General features: G+C 38.6%; 2 protein-coding genes across 2 annotated transcripts; both read right to left on the reverse strand.

The window, feature by feature from the left end:
• Positions 1-738: 738 nt before the first annotated feature.
• Positions 739-13,321, reverse strand: LOC122778595 (LON peptidase N-terminal domain and RING finger protein 3-like). The gene is made up of 12 exons (XM_044040640.1): positions 12,494-13,321; positions 9,184-9,302; positions 8,959-9,081; positions 8,403-8,525; positions 8,088-8,310; positions 7,909-7,993; positions 7,238-7,352; positions 6,825-6,946; positions 6,272-6,430; positions 6,021-6,183; positions 5,759-5,908; positions 739-5,016 (listed from the first exon to the last, which is right to left on the reverse strand). Exons 1-12 carry the CDS (start codon positions 13,185-13,187, stop codon positions 4,858-4,860), a joined length of 2,235 nt encoding a protein of 744 aa, XP_043896575.1. The 5' UTR covers positions 13,188-13,321; the 3' UTR covers positions 739-4,857.
• Positions 13,322-16,803: 3,482 nt separating this feature from the next.
• commd5 (COMM domain containing 5) lies at positions 16,804-22,630 on the reverse strand. The gene is made up of 7 exons (XM_044039467.1): positions 22,390-22,630; positions 21,319-21,479; positions 20,572-20,600; positions 20,401-20,451; positions 20,030-20,125; positions 19,415-19,490; positions 16,804-18,258 (listed from the first exon to the last, which is right to left on the reverse strand). The coding sequence occupies exons 1-7, from the start codon at positions 22,499-22,501 to the stop codon at positions 18,157-18,159; spliced, it is 627 nt and encodes a 208-aa protein (XP_043895402.1). The 5' UTR covers positions 22,502-22,630; the 3' UTR covers positions 16,804-18,156.
• Positions 22,631-22,636: the final 6 nt, after the last annotated feature.

Genomic DNA, 22,636 nt, shown 5'->3' on the forward strand with positions numbered 1-22,636 from the left:
TCCTTGGAGACTTCCACCGCAGAGGAATGTTTTCCTGACCCAAATTGATTTCATTAGCACTTGGCCAGACAACATATCGACCGTAAGTTTAGGTTTAGACAATTAACTCTTCATCTTCAACAGTGTGCCTTCAACTAACAGCTGACCTAACACGCTGAAATGGTGTCAATGAGCAACTTACAAAATCCTTTTATGTCAGCTGTTATCTAACCAGTATATAACAGGACTTATGAATAGCAACAACTCTGGTCACATTGCCAACTTGTTCACAAGTGAGTCACTGGAGCATTTATCTCACTTAACCTCAATCAGCTTGAAATGTCTGTTGCCGGCTTGATTCCTTGTGTCTCGCTGTAGTTTCAGCTGCATTATTAAAATCTCTTTAATCTCACTGTGCAGGACAGTGGATACAAGCATATGCTGAACATTTTTCAGACCCAGATCTTAATCTTAAACTGATGTGAGATTCTACTACATCACAACTTTTGTAAAAATGTGTGTTAAACAATTCTATAAGCTATATACAGTATTCCTATGAGTGATGCAACCATGTATTATAATCACTGTATTCAATCATGCATAGATGTTTGTGATCATGAGCAAGTTAAGTTAAGTCAAACTCCACTTCTAAAGCATTTGAAAGCAATCTCACTTGACCACAGAGCTGTACAAATCATGAAAATAAGGAAAAAGTGATTTTTAAAATGATTTACAACAATGGTGCCAGGGACCAAGAAGTTAGATTAGCTTGTTTATTCTGTGAATTATTCAACACATGCTCCATGACGTATGACCTGAACCAATGCTCTTTAAAAAGAAATGCAGAATATAGGATCACATACCCAAACCTTTTGGTTTATTCACACACTGTAGCTTCACACTGTACTCTACTATAAAAGCAGACAAGTACAGAAAACATCTGAACAATTCAAGACACATATTTATCTTGTGCCAAATCAACTCGACATATTTAGAGGCCATGGAGTCAACCGGTCATAGAGAATATTTGAGTGTGTTAGAAGTGCTCGGTGAAGCTTTTATTTGTGAAGGATTTACAAGCCAAATATTTGACAAAGCAAGCGTGTTGTGTAAGAGAAGCAGCAGCCAGGGTTTTATTAACCTCACTTCGATGAAAGCCTAAAAAAGTGACTTTCTTTCCAAAAGGCTGTTCAAGTTATCACTGATAATAAATCAGACACTCAAATAATTTAAATATTTTGGATAAGAATCAAACTTATCACAAATAAAGTGACATAAACTTTCATATACTGTATGTTACATACATATGATACATATGAGGTGTTAACAATGGTGCATTTAAGCACAGGCTTTATCGCTGTACAACGTTTGACTTTTGAGACACAGATTTTGATGCTCTAATCTGCTTGTGCTCAAGGACGGTACCAGAGGTAGAACTTCTTTAAAAACATATCTGAAAATGACAATGTAGATATCTTCAATTGAGAATAATAGCTTGAACTTGAATTACTGACTAGAAAAGTAGTTGAAAACTAATTACGGATGTCTGTGAAGTCAATGGGATGAGTAAGACTAGGAAGAATTACATTGAAGATATCGGTAGTCTGCCAATTATATGTTAAAACCCCTTGCCATATGTCTCTTTAAGGAGAAGATGACACCAAGACTCATGCCAATGTATTTATATTCCACCTTCCACTTCTAACCTGTGCTGTTTGCCAACACATATTTTTTCCTCTAAGACAGTCCTTAATTAAGGCTATGGATATAGTAGAATAGTAAAAATGGTCACATTCAAAGTTGCTGCACTTGCTGCTAATGTGGGTCAAATGAATGAATGAATGACTACAAACTTATATTACATTAATAATATTGTATGCGTGAGCCCATACATACAGTCTAGAAGAATTGTTTAAACATAGTCTTCTACACTTATTCATTTTATTTGTGAAGAGCTATCTGGATATCATGAGGTCTGTATGCTAATAAGGAAGCTGTAGTATGCGGTACATTTAGGTTAAACTGGTATAACTTTCATGTGTTTCACCTCTAAAACTCTAAATAATTGAACATAGTGTTGTTGGTTCATTCAAATGTTTGGACAAAATTGGTTTTGTGGGGGTTATTTATCAAGTTAAGCTACCCAGCATCTGGTTACAACTATTAGCTTATTAGCTTACAAAATTCTAGCCTAACAAGAATGTGGCTACCACCATTTTCAATGAAACTTTAATGAAAGAAAATATCAAAAAATAAAGTAAAAAGTATTTTAGTTAATCATTACATATCTATAAACTAATTTCCAATTTGATAGTGCAGCTCTTTGAGTTGTTATCATTATTATTTTAACAAATAACTATTTTTGGGGAAAATTCAGAAATAATGGCACTTTATACCCATTACTTTATACCCATTAGGACATAACCCATAAACAAGGCTATAATTTGTATTATTTATGGAATGTTTTTTATGCTTAACGTGTGATCACATTAGGCTTTTCCCTTTCCTGTCCAGTCCGATAAGTTGACTAAGACTAATGCAACATTATTCGTCATTATTATTAGCAACAGGAAATGAAATGTGTATTATTAACATTTACATACTGGTTTTACTAAAAATGCCTCTTCAAAAAACATTTTGTGGCTCATTAAATCATACAATAGTACTTTATTCAGTATTGCTGTTTGTAATTGTAAAAAACAAACCAAAAGAAAAAAAAACACACAACTAAAATAATGCCATATTCTATGTCAACAAATAACACTGGGAAAAATATATAAAAAATATGTTATTAAACTTGTATCAGTGTTACATCTTTATGCATTACATGGCTTTGGCCCTTTCAGAAGATAATTATAAATGTAGATAATTTGACATAACACTCCATGTACTTTTACATATGAAATGAGGTGAATTTTTTATACATTATAATAGTTATGAAGTACAAAGAACCTGATTGACATGGCAACATTAAATCAAACACATGTATATAACATAAAGACAAAAGCTCAACATTCTCCAGAGAGGAGCAATGTAAAAACAGTTGTGCACAGCAGCAAGGCCTCAGTATTTAAAACATATTTTCTCCCCTCAAAACTATGTTTTAAAGGAATATCTTTCAAAAAGAGCTCCTTTTGTTCCATTTTTGATTTTTTCCTTCTTCCCGTTGAAACAATATTTTCAATGCAAAATTTTCCATTCACACGGGTACAATTTACCACGTTTGTATATAGATAATAATAGTTCCACAGCATTTCTCTGTATAGAAGGCACTACTATCGTTTACTAAATGAACAGCATGTCACAGTCAATTGAACATAGATCTTAATCGGTCATGTTCAAAATGCAAAATGGCATAGACTTAGGGATTCATTTAACTGGCAGGTGATTTAACTTTATCCTGTGGTTATCCATAATGTAGTACGCTCCTGTCATGGTGGAAATACATACAAAAACTCTTATTTGTGCCATTTATTTCCCTTACTTTGAATGGAAGTGCAAAATAAGTCACAATAAATACTCAGGGGAACTTCTTGTGGCATTAGGAGTTTAAATATACAGGCAACAGAGAGGCTGCTGACAATGAGGGAATCCAAATGTGTAAAATCAAAGTACTACTGTATCGCTTGGATTATGACAGACCCATAAATATGCTACAGAGATCTAGGTCATCAGTGATCTTAACGGTGGTGGGTCTGGGAGGGAACATGCCCTCAGGTTCCCTGCAATGTTCAATGGCAGCCATGTTAGCTCCATGTTAGCAGGTTAAGTGTTGCTAATGTTTGGAGTCAAATGATATTTTGCAAAGTACAGCATCCCTCTCTGTAAAATGTAAACAATATCACTACATGCATAAATAATGATAAATATAAATAATGGTAAAAATTGAATGATTGAATAAAACAATAACAAAAGCCTTGAAGCACACTAATGTAAAAGTTCAGTCCATTGATAGTCAGCTTGATGAGACAGAAATGGAGGGTGAGAAACATATTTATGCTATATATAGTCAAGATTATCTGTGAATCTGTGTCTATATCCAATTTCACTCCCAAATATAAGTTTAAATTACTGCATTCAATCATAACTTAACAGTATTTGTGTTAATCACGAACATGTGAGTGCATTTAAAGACAAATCATTTTCAGTTTGGTCTCTTGCAAAAATGTGATGTATATATTACGATATACAGGATGGGGGACATTAATTTGCGAAAATAATGTCCGTTGTCCATTACAATAGATTTGATTCTGAACTTTCCTCATCTAGGCTTTAAAGCTGTGATGAGACAGGCAGCTGCACTGCAAGGAAGTAGACGTGTCATTGCACACACGCACATGTATGCAAGAGGAAGAGCAGAGAACTACAAAAATGGTGAAAGGCCAGAAAGGCAACACTGGCGCAGAGACAGATGAAGACATTTCAGCACAACAGCTTGTTGCTGTTTACATTGAGGTGTTAAAACAAAAAAGTACACCCAGCTCGTGTACATTAGCACTGACATCGACAAATGATCGATGATCAAATGTTACAATGGAAGGTGACGATTCTGCAACCCCATTTTCCCTCCTGTCTGACTGTAGCTTAACGTGGTAACTTCTCTGTGAGATGCGTTGACAACATTATGAAAGGAAGAAGTCTGTTTACTAAGATGCATTTCATCTCGCTGCCGAGGTGCAGCTGAAATCCAGCGCCGATTTCTGAAGGATTTCTGAAATGAATGGTTTCAAAATGGGGAAGATGCAACAAAATGAACTGTCAGTTTTTTGTGCATCAAAGAGGAGGAGCAGCAGGTCAACCGCTGCTTTGGGGCAAGGGTGTATGCAGGGAAGGTGGTTACTGCGTTTGACAGGTGGGTGAATACTTTGACAGAGCTCGTCACCGATGTCTGCTCTGGGTGATGAAGAGCAGCACCTTGCGCATACCGCTGAGACGATCTTTCAGAGAGGTGAGGGCCAGGAATGGCAGCTGAGCTCGGCCCTCTAATGGAAGAACAGCTAGTAACCACCAACACCATGATGGACCGTTTGGACATGCCTGAGAGGAGACCAAGAAAGGAGGACACTGTGTAACAAGGTTTTTAAGACAAAACTTAACTGTCACACACCCCCCCATGCATGTCAGGGTGCAGAGTGACTGCAAAGGCCCTAGAGAGAGGTCCCCATTAATTTGTTATGTCAGGGTATAGCAAATCTAGACCACACCCTGAAAGCTTCATGTAAATGAAACAATGCTTGTTGCCAGTAGGTGGCGCAATGACTGGCTTTGTGATCTGGACCGACTGGCCGAAAAAAAAAGCTGGAAAAATAGAGCCTGCTGCTGCAAACATACTTTTAGCTACTCCATGATTGCCGCAGTAACCTGCATACAGATCAAAGGAAGTGGATAAGCTAATAAATGGAAATAGCTTTACAGGTATTATGTGTTTGTTTGTAGGATATTCTGAATCACTTTAAGTGTAAAATTAGTATAAATCATTGTATCTGATGTCGGCAAAAGAAAAAAAACCCAAATCTGATTCAATCCAAGAACCCAACATATCACATGAATGGTTCATCAAGCACAGGCTTTAATGACAGATTTACGCTACCAAAGGTCATGTGACCACAATGTGAGTGAGGGACTTAATGATTGTGGACCTTTTTTAAGACGAAGGAAGAAAATGAAAAACAAACTGGTGTCATTTTGGATAGATAGATACTTGTGCTGTGATATTGTGTCGGACAAGTAGTATCTAGCATTTCCTATTTTTGTGTTTGCATGTGTGTGCGTGTTGTACCTGCAGTTCGGAGTCTTTCTCAGGCATGGGTCCAAAGTGTCCTTCGATGCGTGCCTTCTGCTCAGCCCTCAGGGAGTTGACCCAGACCAGGGCCTGGTCATATACTGAATCATGCAGAGACTGCAGCTCACGCTCTTCTTCACCTTCCACCTACAGACACACACAAAGACACTTTTGAGTTATCTCCGTCAGCCTAATTCTCCCCATTATTGCTGAGCTATTTGCCACACTCCACCCACACACACACTCCACCCCTTCATACCTTGGTGTCCTCCAGGTACTCTATATCAGCTGTATTGTATCCATCCCTCTCTTTGTGCTTGATGATTTTGAATCTCCGTCTGCCAATGGTGTCCACCACTGAACGACCATCAGAGAAGAACTTGACATCACAGATCTCCAACAGGCAGCCGTAGTCTGCAAATCTAGAGACAGGAAGCACAACATTACACTTACTGGATATAAACCCTTACCACATTATTAAACGTGTGCAGTGTCTATCCTAACACTGACCCCTTCAGGTTGTCTGCTAGACACATGCCAAAGCAGTTGGTTCCCGTCTCCATGCATCGGCGAATCATCAGTCTGTAGCATGGCTCGAAGATATGGAGGGGACAGGGCACAGTGGGGAAGGCCATGGTGCACACGAATATAGGCACATTCTTGTTCAGACTTCAAAGGGAAAGAGGGACAACAAAAGATTAAGTTTGTTGCAGTTAACAGCAGAATTACAGTAAAAAAGAAAATGAAAATTTGGACACCTGGCAACTGAGTAAATTCCACATTGATCGCTAGTGACCAATGTCAAAAAAAGACACTGCTAATTTTAAAAGTGACTCAGATGTGCTCCAGTTTTGAAGCAGGTATTTATTAGAGGCAAAAGTTTGCACTGGCTTCCAGGAAAGTGGTACTTGATGCCTGTTGTTATCTGGGTTAAGTGTGTCAGACATGCGTGTTATCTGCTGTAAGTGGGTCAAACTACAGAAAAAGACATTGACGGGGTGTTACGTCAGAGACATGTCATCACCTAGGAGTGAAAAAGATTTGACGAGAGACATAAACTCACTTGGAGAACTCAGCCATTTCCTCCTGGTGGACCTTCTGTCTCTCCATGAGCTCAGAGGGAAGATACTTGGATATCAGATTCTCCACTAATAGGGTCTTAGAGTACTGTCTCTGGACCAGGTACTGGAGAGAAGAGAGAGATTTACGTTAATAATAGAGATACAAAGTTCAGCTATAACAGTTTCCATATACAACCATTTTAGGGCTTCATTAAGCAACCAAGAAAGCAGTTTGACAAAAATGTAAGCCAGTATCACTACTTTGCATAATTTGACCTTAAATAAAAATGTTCCACACATTAAGGAATGGACAGATTTAATTTGGGTGGAAAGGGAGCCTTGTTATTTTTCCTGAGCTTAGGCAACTTTAAATGATGTCTGTTCCAACACTGACGCTAGGTTTTGCACCATGTACCTCAGACAGCTGTTCTTTACAGAGAGGACACTTTGGGTTGTGGTCCAGACAGCGCTCCAAACACCGAAGACAGAAGGTGTGACCGCACGGCGTCGTCACTGGCTCATAGAACAGTCTGAGGGCGAAACACACAAAAACACACTTTTATATGGTGAAAGAGTGAAAGATGCATACAACACTGCTACTTATAAACCTAAACAAATGCCGTGCATTGTGAGATCTCACTTTATCTAAACATTTTCTCCACAAACTTGCAGTCATATTAGAAGATGTATATCATGAATCTATAATCAGGGCAGACAAAAGCAAGTACAAAAGCAAAATAAATCTAATTTCAAGATCTTTGCTTTTTCCAGAGCCAAATTCCATATTTGGACAGAAACACTGGTTATAATCCCACCTGCCAAAGATGGTCACATGAAAACTGTTGAGGACATTTCCATATATAGTTGAAACCTTTGTTACCTTAGGTCCCACATTAGTTACTAACCAAAACAAAGTCTTTTTTTATTTACCTATAATATATTCATGTCCTAAAACCTACAGTCTATGACTTAATGTCATTACAGGCAATGTAGCCATGACTTGTGACTAAGCACATGTTAAATAAATGCTTATTGATTTATTCGTAGTGTGACTGCAGATACAGTTTTGGTTGTGAAAGTACACACCTCATACAAAGGGAACACTCCAGATCTGTCGGGTCCAAGACAGAAGCGATCTCAGAACCCAGTGAATCAGTCTCAGCCGTTGACTCTGGATGAAAAGATGATCACACAATAAATAAAACTCAATTGCTGCTCATGGAGGGTGTGTGCATGCATGTTTGTGCACTAACTCTAAAACTCACCAGATCTGAATCGCTTGTGTTCATCGCCCCTCCCCCGTCTCTGCCCGTCCACCTTCTCGTCCTCCTCCGAGTTCCTTCGTTTGCGCTTCAGCATAAAACTGTGAATGGACCTCCAGGTGTCAGGTTTTCCTAGACCTTTATCCTTGCTGCAATCTGACATCTCTTGTGCAGGAGGACTGGAGGTTCGCCTGGACTCGGATGGCAATATGTTAGGATTAAGAGTCTGAAAGAAAAAAAAAAAGATAAAAGAGGTTGAATGATGAAGGTTGATGACTTTGACTGAGCTGACGACAATAGGTGAGGAGCATCTCTCACCTGGAAGGGAGCACTGGAAGGGATGTTGTTTTTGATGTGTGCTCTGGAAGACAGTATGTTGGAGAAGTCTAAGATGTGCTCAGGGACCTGATCCATGACTGGAGCCAGCAGATGACTGAGGAGCTGAAAGGAGACAAAAAAAAAAGTGTTACAAGAGATGGCTGATAAATATTTGAATAAATCATGTAGCAACTAACAAAGAAACCTGACATGCTTTCTTAGAAAACAAGGAAGTAAAAGTAATTGCAAGACAGTATATGGGTCACCATCACCATGTTTTCATGCACATTTAGGATTTGAGCATAACTGTAATAACTCTTGGTGTCTCTAAGTCCCAGTATTGGCTTTATAGCAGGGCAGTTGCTGTAAACACACATGCATGTCTGCTTTCACCCAATCTTTGATTCAATTTAATGGACACACAGGGAGTGACACTCATTTTAAAAGGTTGAGGTGTCGTAAAGTAGAAATCACACCTTTTACCATGCAGTATGGCACGGGGTGTGGCATAGATAAAAGACATGCACATGGTGCTTCACACTAATGTTGTATTCACCTTGTAAGACTCGGTCTTAGCCAGTCTACAGTCAGGCTCCATGGACAAACAGACCAGGTACTCTCTCAGGGCTTCCTCTGCTCTGCCCAGCGACACCAGTGCCTGGGCCTTACGGATGTGACCCTGAAAGCAGGAGAAATACATAATACTTCTCAAACAAGGGTTCTGGCGTTTTAGTGACATAAGCTGCTTTGCACATATCTGTCTCGGACTGTTCTGCCATACCTTAGACCAGAGAGGCTTTAGTCTGCAGGCCATCTCTGCGTCTTTGAGAGCCTTCTCATAGTGTTTTAGACTTGAGTGGATCTGGGAGCGATTACTGAAGAGGATGTGGTCCATTGGTGCTGAAAAGGAAACGTTAATGTGGCAGTTAGTATCAGTGCGTATAGGGAAGGTTTGGTTGCTTTTTAATGAATCAATACTTTAAAGCTCCAGCGTGTCATTCTGTCAACAACACACTAATAGTGTAGTGTAATTAGTAAACACACATATGTGAACCCTCTCAGCAAAACTGAAAAATATCCATTGCCAAAATATCTCAAGTAGCTTTCCATTGCAAGCCATAATAACAGTGAATTGAGCAATTGCCTAATCAAAGGAGGTAAATGGAGACATCATTCAATGAACAACACTTCAAAGAAGCTTGACCAATGAAAAGAGAACAGGCGTGGGATTCAGATTCACAACAAAATGAATATTAGAGCCGAGAATTAGCTGAACACTGACAACACTGATTATGTCCTTAAAAGGTCCACTGAGAACATATTCATCTCTGTAAAGCCTCGAAAATGACAATGACAAAATCAGGTTCTTACAGCTTAGACATTACAGATAGAAACAAGACTGAAACCATCAGTCATTACGCAAAATAAATATATAACTGGGGATATAAGCTTTCAGGTTATATGACATATGGCATTTAAAGTGGATCACCTTCCACAATATAAGATGTGTTATAAGAAAAGAGCTGCCTTACAAAAGCATGCAGCATTATCAAGGTCACCCACATTCCAGGTTTCATAACTCTTATGCAAACATCGCAGTTAGCCATATGGGAATGAGAGGGACACATTTTTTCCTGGCTTTTGTAAAGACACACTGATCATTCAGTGAAAAATAAAAAAAACAACACAAATACCACAGATGAGAAAATAAAGGAGGAGATGGAATAAATTACAGGACTGTGTAAAAGAGTTTCTATTTATGCAGTGTCACAGGAGATAAGGACTGAAGGACTATTGTTTAGCATGATATGCACTCCGAACATAGCAACATCCATGCTAATTATTACTCTGAGCACAGCGACTTGTATCGATTCCCTGCCAACTAAACTAGACTTAACCCTAAGAGGACATTCCTGTGATTTTTGAAAAGGGCGAGGAAAGATTTTTCTGAATACATTTTCTGAATGAATAGCACACACACACACACACACATATATATATATATATATATATGTGTGTGTGTGTACAATGTTTTATAAAGAAAATGTGACAGAATAACATACTTTTATTTTTCAGCAATAAACTGATGAGCTACACATTTTCCTCCTTACATCTCGGGCAGCCATTATTTTTTTTGGATTTAAAAACTTGATGCAAAGACTTTCCCATGTGCATTAATGTATTCATAAAAAAAAAAATACACGTACATGTGCACTGACACACTTGCAGGTGTCATTTTTAATTGTTTTATGTGCACAACAGATTCTCATTTGTACATATTCTTTCAAACTTAATAACCAACAAAAATAAATGTGACAGTGTTAATGTGTCTTCCACTGTCTCCTCCAAAGACCAGAGATAAATATTAACAACAGACACATTTAGAAGTCAGTGCAAAAGACAGTTATGTCAGTGTTTGTTAATCATTATTCAGTACAACACACCTTTGCTAAAAATTGCAGAATCACTTTGCATAACATCATAGCACAGACTCAGACGTGCGCAGTCATTATCTATCACTGTGGGAGCAACCATCACAGAGCAACAGCAAGTTGCTGACTTCTGCAGCAGCTGGGTGAAAAATGAGTCCAGTACAGAGACAATGATATGATTGATACTACACACTTCAAACTGTGGCTTCTAATCCATTGTCTGTTTCAACCAGTGTAACTTTGCTGCACTTGGCTGGGGATTTTGCAGCTGGTGCAGTAATTAGCTGTAAACTTGCATAACCAGCACATAAAGGGACTGAGCTCCACCAAAGAAAACGCTCCATTTCAAAAGTCCATGAACTGAACCACAATCCACAAACCACATCTGTGTTAAACTGAACCCAACTGATAGAAAAAATAATAAGAGGATGACCCATGTTGGGTTTATTTGATGGTCAATGCCAATCTTTAGAGATAAAGGCAAGTGACGGGCAATATATGATGCCTTTATACAATAAAATACAACAATAATAACACATAATATTAAGCCTCTGAATCACTTAGTTTATCATTTTAATGCGCAGTGCGCTAATATTTTAGCGTACAAAACAGAACACTGTACAAACAAAAATATCTAACATACAGGTAAAAAAATTCAACTTAGTCAAATTTACTTTTGAATTTAAAAAAATAAGGTTTTAATTATTTAAAGGTAATAAATCGACCCACTGAATTTTCCCAATGGTCCAATGAAACAATACCATAAACATTTTCTGAGAAGAATCTATTAGTATCTATTAAATGATTTGGTCAATCTTTAAAAAAAAAAAAGTAAAAAAAAGAGAGCAGCACAGAAATGTGTGCAAGTATTACACATTTTATGGTGTACGGTGTATTTTATACTGTGAATCCTAATAAATGTGCGATTATTTTAACATTAAGATACTGTAATTGTGATACGATTAAATCATTGTGATCATATTTAAAAACATCAAGATTTTTTGGTCCAGTGAATTTTCATTGCAGAATTTCAATTCTTTTATGCTTGTTTTGGTCAGAAATTAAAAGCAATCGATTGACAGGAATGTCTTTGGATTTTGATTCTGCATTTGTTGCGACTTTGATTTTTTTTTTTTTGCATTATATGTGCAGCCCTAACGCACAGATGAGGGAAATCTCAGCGTGGAGGCCACAGCTCACCTGCCTCACGCCCAAACCCTACTGTGACCTAAAATAACCTTGACCTACATTTGCCTGCATCACGGTTTTGACGTTATACAATGGAGGAGGAGGAGGAGGAGGAGGGCCAGGTTACGTGCTTACGCAATGTTTGGCCCAGCAGCATACATAATCAAACTAACGTTATCCAACACACGGCCACATGGTTGTGAGAGGAGGAGGAGGAGCGGAGTCTGTGCACACTTTTACTAACTACTATAACCCACAACACGCCCACGAAGTGGAACCAAATACAATATCTGTGTCATTATTATTTATTTATTTATTTATTTATATATAATGTTTCAGGAGTTCTATTTTTATATATATAAAGCAAAGACTGTAAAGGGCAGTGGCGCAAAAAATATGACTCAGTCACACATTTTATCACAGCAGCGTCATTCAGTAAATAAAGTTAGTCATATATAATGTCTAACTCACCCATCATTATGGCTTGGTTGTATTTCTCCAGCGCGGCTTCCATCTTCCTCTCAGCGTACAGCCCGTTGCCCTCGCGCCTCAGCCGGCCTGCCTGCTGCAGGTTCGGGAAGCACTTGGTCAACAGACCGCTGAGGATCACGTTGACCCGGTACTCACTGTGGAGCCCGGCGGGCACGCTGCTGTCCCCGCACTGCTTACAAATCTTCCCCTTCTTCTCCCGCTCCAGACACTTCTTACAGAAGCAGTGTCCGCACGGCAAAGTCACGGGCTCGAACAGAAAGCTCAGACATATCGGGCAGGAGAAGTCCGGACGCCCGCAACCTGTGGCACCGACAGCGGGGCGAACGACAGCAGTAGCCGCCGCCGCCTCCTCTCCTCCTCTCCCCGGGCTACAGCTCCGGCTTTCACCCGCGTCCTGCCTCCTGATACTCCCCGATAAAAATTCTATGAGGTTTTCCAGCTGACCAGGTGTCAGACTCTCTATCTCTGAGGCTTGCCGGTAGACCGCGAAAGCTTCGGGGAATTTACCCCCAAGAGCGAGGGCGTCAGCCCACTTCACCATCAGCTCCTGTCGGTTCCCCGGGTCTCCGACTCCCACCAGCTGACACTCGTAAATATCCGCCGCCAAGTCGAAGTTCTTGGACCGGAAAGCCTCCGCTGCGAGTTGCAGCATGCTTCCCCTCTCTGTCCTCATGGCAGGCAGCGAGTCCTATCACCTCTGCATCAGTGGTGAGGAGCATATGTGTCCGTCAACATCCATCCACGACACTACAAGTCCTGACCACCATGCTCCGGTCCAGGAAGTGGACCACTCATACTCTCAATGGAGCAACGTAGCGGGAGCAAAAAAAAACTGTTATGTAAAGTTGTGTCATGTGACTCAGGGCCGCTGTTCTCATTGGACGAGTTAGGGAAACTGTTACAAAACAATCTACCATGTAACAGTTTCAGTGTCAGGGGGGCAGCACCCTGTCTGACCCCGTCCCGCGTCCACATCTACAATAAACAACCCAGGCAGGAGTTCAGGAGCCGACACCAGTGTGGAGTGACCGAGAGGGCAACTGTTTTCATAAACTGTTTTCATAAACCCTTTTCATAAACTGTTTTCATAAACCTTACTTTTTTAAAGGTTTCGTTTTAACTTTATTGTCCAGTGTGGAGAAATAACTTTGGCAATGACAGTAAACAAAAAAAAATAATAATAAAAAAAAAAAATATATATATATATATATATATACAAATACAAACAACTGTTTACAAAGAAAAATGTTAGGTTTTTATGTGATCGATTTTATGTGGCCTGCCACTTAAATGTTTGTTTTTGATATTTACAGATTCATTTTGCATTATAAATCTGTTTTTTTTTTTTATTGTAAATCATATGTCATAGTGTAGCGTTTTCGCTACACCTTTATTTAAAATGTTGCTGTTGCTTTATCATGATGGAATATTGGGATATAACTTTAAGCTACTATTGTCCTCCCTGACTGAACATGTGTTTTTACACACACAGTTGGACTTTTCTACACTTGCCCCCTACTGACCAGACTTAAAGCTCATGTGGCCCCCACACCATTTGACTTTGACCCCTGCTCTAAAGTGAAAAATAGGTTTGCATTTGAGTGTGAACAGTTGGTCATGGTTTGTTTATTGGCCCTGTGTTGGACTGGTGACCTTCCACCCTATGTCAGCTGGGATTGTTTCCAGAGGTGGATAAAACTGTAGAAAAATAAAAGATTCAGTTTAAAAATTCACAACACAACTATTATATTTCCTACTTTAATGGAGTGAATTAATTGTAATTTACCACTATTTAACATGGCTGTGAAGGCTCAGTCACTCATTGACTGAGCCTTCTTCAGTTGTGACTCACCGCTGAATGACTTGCATTGACAATGATTCTCTTGTGTGAGTTTTCCCAGCAGTCAGTCAGAACTAACTGTACTAGAGGAAGAAGTTGGTTGTAAAACTGAGGGAGTGTGCGGCTGTTCCAAAATAATTGTGTTTTTAGGTATGCAGGAAAATGAGCATGACATGTATGAATGAGGTGCTTTGATAACCCAATAACACAAGGGTTTTTTGTTTTTGTTTTGTTTAATTAAGTTAGATTGTAATCCTCTTGCTTTTAGAAAACCTGTCAGACAGCTGCATGAGAACACCGTGAAATAGGTTACATGGCATGGGTACCTTGGTCAGTATCTTCAAGTGCAGAGTGTTCTAACTGCTGGCACAGAGCTGGAACATACAGGTCTGCCATTACAGAGATGCAGGACGTGTTACAACTCACGTCACTCTGTCTCCCCCCCATCAATCTGGTGCCTCCACAGGCAGCTCAGACTGGTAAAGCTGTGCAGCATCGTCAGCAGTACCAACACGGAGGAGGCTGTCTCCCCCTCAGGGTTCATTTTGAGAGACAGATGATTAGGACCGACCAGATGTCTGCTTATCAAACTGTGGCACCACAAACGTCACTCACCAGAACTTTGATGTTACTTATTCATAAATGTGTTTGCATGAAGACAAAAAGTCAAGCTGACAAATGAACTACACACAGGGAAGATTGTTTAAATGAGGCTGAAGTACTTCTAATGAATGGTACTAATAATAATAATGCTGGATTCCCACCAATGACACATTAGTGAAGGGAAAATTGATTAAAAACTATTTTGGTTAATAGGTTTGACTGTTTTTTCAATCATTAAAACAAGCTTTCTGATTTTTCAGCTTCTTAAATGGGAATTTTTTCTGTTGTTTTTGCTCCATGAAACAAAAAAATCATTAAAACTGAATTGTGGACAAAACAAGACATTCAAGAACATCATAATTTCCAGGTTTGCCAATCAACATTTTCTGATATTTTACAGAGCAAAAAATAGTTCAAGTCCCAGCTGACATAGGGCTAAAGGTACACCCTGGACAGGTTGCCAGTCCATCACAGGGCCACACAAGCAACCATCCACTGTCACAGATGAATCGATTATGAAAAGAATCATTAGTTGCAGCCCTTCTATGTTGTAGTGTAACAGATTCTCTAAAAAACTTGAATTAGAAGTAGGTTATTGAAGAAGGAAATAAAGGTGGGAGGCAGCAATGTAGTATCATGGATGCTAACTGCTAATCTCCAGAGAATACAAAGAAGTAGAAGGAAGTTGTGGTCAAGGTCACAACTTCAGTAACATTACCTACAGTATGAAAATAAGCCCGGTTTGTAAATGGGGTTTACTGTGTGGTGAGTGAGTGAGTGAGTGAATGAGTGAGTGAGTGAGGATTACACTCTGTTGATCAGGGTCCATGTCAGTCGTAGCAGTGCTGGTAATATAGGTCGACCAGTCTCGCCTGTGAACTCAATCCCACCCACAGACGGCAAAGGCTGACTGACATGTATGCTGCCGAAGACACAGACAGACTGACACACATGTACAGACTCACAGACTGACACACTTGTAATAACAGACAGACTGGCTTATATGCAAATGAGGACACTCAGCTGAGTATTACGCAAGCACATACACACACACACATGCACACAAATAACTTGACGTTTACTTGAGTGCGTCTCTATATAGGCTAATCATAGAGTCCTCGTCTTCTCTTCTACATTAAATACTGGGTTGCAACCAGTAGTTGTCCTTTCTGACGTCACTTCACAGGCAATTATGAAACATGGTTCTTCTTGGAAGGAATGACAAAGGATATTTATGGGATGGAATTCAAAGCTGCCTGTGGTTTTCTTTTTTGTTTTTTTTTTTAAACTCCAGAGGTATCACATTTCACAGGGGAAAATCTCGCCTAGAGAAGTAAGCATAAACATAAAGGAATGATAAAAGGCATGAAAGACTCAAAGTTACATGATGAAGGTCTTTACTATTACACAGCAGAATCTTTTTAGTGTCATGTGGGGAAATTCGATTCATGTGGTGTTGTTTGTTTCATTACTCACAATTAAAAGGTATGTGAATTAGTGAAATGCTGTCCTCTCTCACTCCCTTGTTAGAAATGTAATTCAATGGTAGTTTATGACGAGATGGAGGCGAACGTGTGAATGAAAATATTTAATCTTGACAGCCTCAACTATAATTTATAGAATTGTTCTTTATAGAGCAAGACAAAAGTAGGCTGTGTCATGAGTTAACATGTTTTTTATTTGTTTCACATACAATAAATGCCTGTATGCCCTGTACTGTGGTACTAAGAGCTCGTCTTCTCCAGGTAAGGCTATTAATCAGCCTGGTTACTTTGTGCTATAAAATACACTGCTTGTGTAACTGAACTTTCCACTACAATGTACTCACCAAAGGATTTACAAGAGCAACATTCTTCAAGGTTTTATTGACAGTGAAGCAGTTTTTAAGGTCAAAAAGTGAAAAATCACATGAACTTCATAGAAAACAAGTCTTTTTCGGAATTAAAGTAACGCATAGATACGCAAGCAAATAAAGGATGGAACATTAACGTCCCACAGATGAGGGACAGTAAAGCTCTGAATTGAACCGTCCCTACTTTTGTTCATGACTCACAAGCCTTCTATTGGTACAAAGACAGTGTTGGAACAAACTGTTACTACACCCTCTAATGCATTAGTCGTATTGGTGTGGAAAAACAAAACAAAAAGGCCACAGGAGGATGTCTTACAGTAGCATCCTACTTTAAAACAATGTCACAAAGACTTTGTATTTAAATTCTTCTGAAAACAATACTTCAATTCAGAAAAAATAACTTTCAGTGACAAGAGGGGGAATGGAGAGATGTCCTTTGGCGAGAAATGTCTGTATTTTAAAAGACCTTTAGCCTTTTTTGCAAGCATCCTGCTTTTTCAACAAGATATTTAGCGAATTGTATAATTGACACAAAATAAGGAACAGAAGGTATTGTATTGGAAACATTATATGTTATAACTCAGTTTCCTCACAAACTAAAGCAATGGAGAATTTGGACCAGCCGTTCCTCTTATGAAAAGTCACCATTCACTGATTCTGTTCATTCTGGGGGACATTTAAATATCTGCAGTATATTAATGACAAACCATGGAATGTTTTTCACCCAAAAACTACAAATGTGAACATCACCACTAAAGGCAATGAGATTCATTCTCTGACCAAACAATCTATTCTTTGCAAAAACAATGACAGGTTTTATTTGAGATGTGTTCACATGACAAAATAAGAAAAAATAAGAAAAAAAGTTATCATTTCACTTTTTTTATCTGATGTTATTATAAAGAACAGGTATAAAAGACACAAGTTGAAAAACAATCTTTGCTCATTCATGAAAATTCTCATAATTCAGCAGCATGTGAACAAAATGTCCAGTCTCACGCACAGATCACACTGACACCAATCTAAGTGGCCACTTAGTGACAGAGTATCAAGGACTTCACTTGTGCTTTTCACACAGTGGAGCTTTTTTTTAATACTGTAAGTACAGAGTAAGTGAAATGGAGGCTGAGACACAGTCAGGACAGAGTCTTATCTTTAGTCCTATAGACTGTCCCTCCTGTTCTCTTCATATCATTTGACACTGAAAACAGATGCACATTGTTGGATGCCAACACTCTTAAAGAATAACATAGTGACGGACAAATTATTATCATCATTTCAAACACACTTTTACTTGGTGAATGAATGTTGTCCTGTGTGCACTTAATCATCCAAAGTTCTTACATGTCAGTCTTGGATTTTGAGAATGCTCCTCTTCTCCAGATCGTTCATCTCTTTGAGAATCAAAGCCACGTTGTAGCGGAGCTCCTGGAACTTTGACACGGGCACCTGAACAGGAAAACAACACATCACTGAAATTGTAAACACAAACTGATGATATAACATATTTCTCTGACAACGTAGAGTACTTTATCTACAAAGTGGTGGCCATTATTTAGATGTTTGCTTGTTGAAAGACTGTGAATTACAAACTGAGAGATTCATGAGGCAAGCGTTTTTACAAAAGCAAGATCTAAAGTAGTAAATTAGTTTGCTTGCAGCTACAATAATTCACATTTCCATTATCCATGTGCTTCAAGCTGAGCGTGAGTCAGCATGTGTGTGTGTAGCTGTGAAGAAACATCTACTAATTAAAAGAGAGACCTAAATGGTTTTGGTTTTTCTTCTGGGATGAGAGCAGAATATATGTTGGTCAAAATCCGGAACAGATCTCAGGAAGCACATTATCAGGTAAAGTCCATCAATAGAATCTGCACATCGGATGTTGTTGTTACTAATCTTCTAATTCCGCTTTGATCTCATTATGCAACTGCCTCACTAGGTGCAACGACAGCAGTGAGAGAAGTCCACTCACCTCCATCTGTCCACACTAGTAGCCTAGTTAAACATACAATGTCTATCAAACTGCTATTTTATCATTATGAGACAGGAACTGTATACTGGAGCTGGAGTATGGCGCCCCCTGTTGAGAAAATAATGCCACTGATGTTGGTGATTCCATGCTGAATCTAACTGCATTTATTTCTAAAATACAAATATTAATGTTATAGTAATATTAAAATGGCTGAGTTGTTTTGACACAGTAAAATGTAAATATCTGTTTTAATTACTATTACCTTATGTGAAACAAATACAAACATGCTGATGCTGCACAGAAAGAACACGCAATGCTTATTAAATAGATGATGATAATAAGATGAGGGTTATTTTTTTTTTTAGGTCATACTGTAGTTAATAAAGGTGACTTAATTATACGATTATAAACATATGGTTTTCTTAGTCTATATAGAGTGTCAAATTCTGCTGCCAACTACAGGCCAGAGGCTTAAATACAACACAAAGCCACTGTCAGAAAACTATTGACAAAAATATTTTCATACTAATGCAGAGTTTCAAAGAATGATTACAGTTCTCACGCCATGAAATCTCAATATTTTAGTGTATCAATATTTTCATAGATGACATAGATGGATCATTGCTGTACCTCAAAGCGGTGAAAAGTCCCATCTGACAGTTTCATCTGCATGAGAACAGAAGGCTGCAGGGCTCTGGCTAAAGAGCTGGAGAGACACAGAAGAAAATTTCAACAAGAAAACAGGTCTATACTTACAGAAGATTTCTTTGTTATTTTTACATGTTGGTCTCTTCCCATTCATTGACCAACCGGCCAACTGCATTTATTTGTGTAGTGTAAATGTCATGGAATTTTCTGAGAACGACCTTGAATGAACTGATCTAGGAAAAAACAGACTTACGTAAGTCAGCTACAGTTATTCATAATGTGTAAAAGTTTTCTGGCTATGAAAATATTTAGAGCTATCTTCCATATGCAATGTCATACTTTTATATTTCCAATGTGGGTTTTAGCATTTTATCATTAACCTTTAATTTGCTGTTTTCTTATTTTTCTTATTCTTTTTGATATTTGGCATTCTGATTTAGTGATTTTTGCCCCTGCACTGTCTTCTTTCATCCTGCTTTTCGCTTCGTCCCTCAAGGCACTTAATAACATTATATTTTAAAAGTGGTACATAACTAAATTGCTGTTATTATTATGTTTCTTAGGGTACAGTGTTGCTCCTCTGCCTCAATGTGTTACCTTGTGGAAATGGCAACATCCACTCTCCATTTTAAATCCTCTACTGTTGGTAGGTGAGGATCTTTCTGGGAGGAAGCTGCCTCAAGTGCTGCACGACTAAAAATACAAGCAGAGATGGATTCAGAATGTGTCCTTGAATAATATTTGAATACCACAGCAGCAGCAGCACTAATCAGATATTCATGGACAAATCCCTGGTGTCACAGTCCTGTGACAACGGTCATGGTCATAGTAATGCTCTCCTGCAGTGATTGTACACAACCACAACAGTGACCAAGCAATTTAGCTCATAACGACAGTGGCTGTATAAACAGTAAATGGAACTCTGTGCCTACATGAAGGAAATGACAAAAGGTGTAATTTCAACGTACCGATTTCCAAAAACCACACTTGAGAAATCCGTAATAAAGTCCTCAGGTATTCTAAATAACAGAAATACAAACAACAAATGCACCATTTTTGTGGTTCACACTGTGTTATGTACAAGCAATAATGAATCAAAACAGAGTGTGTGATAAAAGAAAAAAGATGATGAGCCTTACCTTAATTCTCTGAGATCTTCTTTGAAGGCCTAAACAATTACACAGCAATACATTTATTTTGTGATAAAAATGTATAGCAATACTTTGTACTATGTAAAATGTGCAATTCAGTGAATGAAGAATTTTGTTCCCTGCATACATTCACAGGTGTGGAACCGTTAATGAGATGAGGTTGAGTGGCTCAGTGGTTAAGACCGGTACCCTGTTTGTGACAGACATCATGGTGGCGATGGTCGCAAGTTCGACTCCACGCCTGATTGTACTTAATTCCATTGTAAGACGCTTTGGATAAAAGCGTCTGCTAAATGACATGTAATGTAAGCTCACACTGTCAAGTAAGTCATTGTCCTTGTTCACTCATTTACTTCTCCTTATGTAACAGTTTTAGACGCATGTTTTTACATAATTTTGTACCATCACCAACAGGGGTAGTATCACACAGGTGTAATGTCACACTGTGGTTTTGCAATAATAAAATGTTGCAATTAATTGTGGAATTGTTAATCCCTTTTCTATACATTTTTTTAAGTGCACTAAATGGAGTATAATTTACACACCCAAACTTAATACACTGACAAAGGGCAAACGCAGTATAGAAAACTATTTAATATACTGTATATAAAGACAAGATAACAAGATTATTTGAAAATGTAACCATTTGTATACATTACATATTCAAACCCTATATGCATGGATGGATTCAGCTGCCTAAGTATGGATGTGTGTATTGTGTGAATTGCAGTATACCTCCTGCTTGAGTGATGATGTGGGGATACGGATGGCCTCGGACAGGACTCTGTACATCCCAGATATGATGTAGCTGAGTCTCTCCTGTGGGATGGCGCTGCTCTCTGCGATGGCCTTCATTACTTCTCTGGAGTCCTTCCCCTCCAGAGCACTGACCACAGCTGGAGGAAGCATCATTCACAGGCATACTCGGATCATTTCAACAACGGCTTTTACTAAGACACCTGTAGTACTGCTAGCTGCAGTTGTTTGTCATATTTACTATTTGTAGTTATCATTAACTGCGGCAAGTAGGTTATTTTTTGGTCATATTTGTTTGTTTGTCTCTCTGTTGTGAGTAGCACAACTCAAAATCTAAATAAGTATTCATATTTTATTACTTTTACAGAACATTCTGTACATTTTACAGCCCTGGAGACAAGCATAAATGACAATGAAAGAATGATAGAAAGAAACAAATGCATATTAAAATTAAAATACACACCATAGGTCTGGTATTTATCACTTTTATCTCTATTGATTCAAGGAACATCTGTCTGTCTGTTAATCAGAGGGGCACCAGTGAGTGCAGTCCCAACTTTGGCAGTTTTTGGACGAGAATTGCAACAGATATATTCATAAACAAGCTACTTGTGCACTGTCTCACATGCTGAAATGAATGGAGACAGATACCCCCTCACCTTCCTGCTATCCATTGAGCCTGTGAGTGTCAATTATAGATTATCTTTCTCCAAAAACTTGAATTTTAGGATTCTGACAGAGACAATGGCGAATTAACTTTAAAAAAGAGAATATAATGAAGTTTGACTACATTATCTGGGGATGTAGGTTGTGGCCCAAGGATAGTGTGGGAAACTGAGCAGCATTGGTGGAGTGTGTGTTGTCAATGTGGTTGTTATAAGTTATGTAGTTTTATGTGAGTGGCTTATACAATGTATTTACTTACATGGCCATGTGTAAGAGAGCTATAACACAAGTTAGTGGTAAATAATAATGAAAGCATGAAAAAGGGTTTGTTTTTATTGACATTAAAGCTGTATCTACTCGTAAAGAAAAATATTAGTATTTTACCTTTCAGGATTTTTCTGAACATCTCGTGATCCACATCCTTCAGGTTTTTCGACATTGACTCAATCTCTGGTGGTATCCTGCTTCCCAGAAAGCTGGAGTCCTTTGCCGCCATGACTTACCTCGCACTAAGATAAACACGGATAACCAAAAAATATTGTAAATGTGTGCAGAAGCGTTCCTGTTGAGTTTTGTGCGTCTTTTCAGCTTATTGTGACAGCTTCCGTGTTCAGGTCACGCGCCGTTCGCG

Source organism: Solea senegalensis, linkage group LG12 (genome assembly GCF_019176455.1).
Source record: "Solea senegalensis isolate Sse05_10M linkage group LG12, IFAPA_SoseM_1, whole genome shotgun sequence".
In the NCBI taxonomy this organism is placed as follows: domain Eukaryota; kingdom Metazoa; phylum Chordata; class Actinopteri; order Pleuronectiformes; family Soleidae; genus Solea; species Solea senegalensis.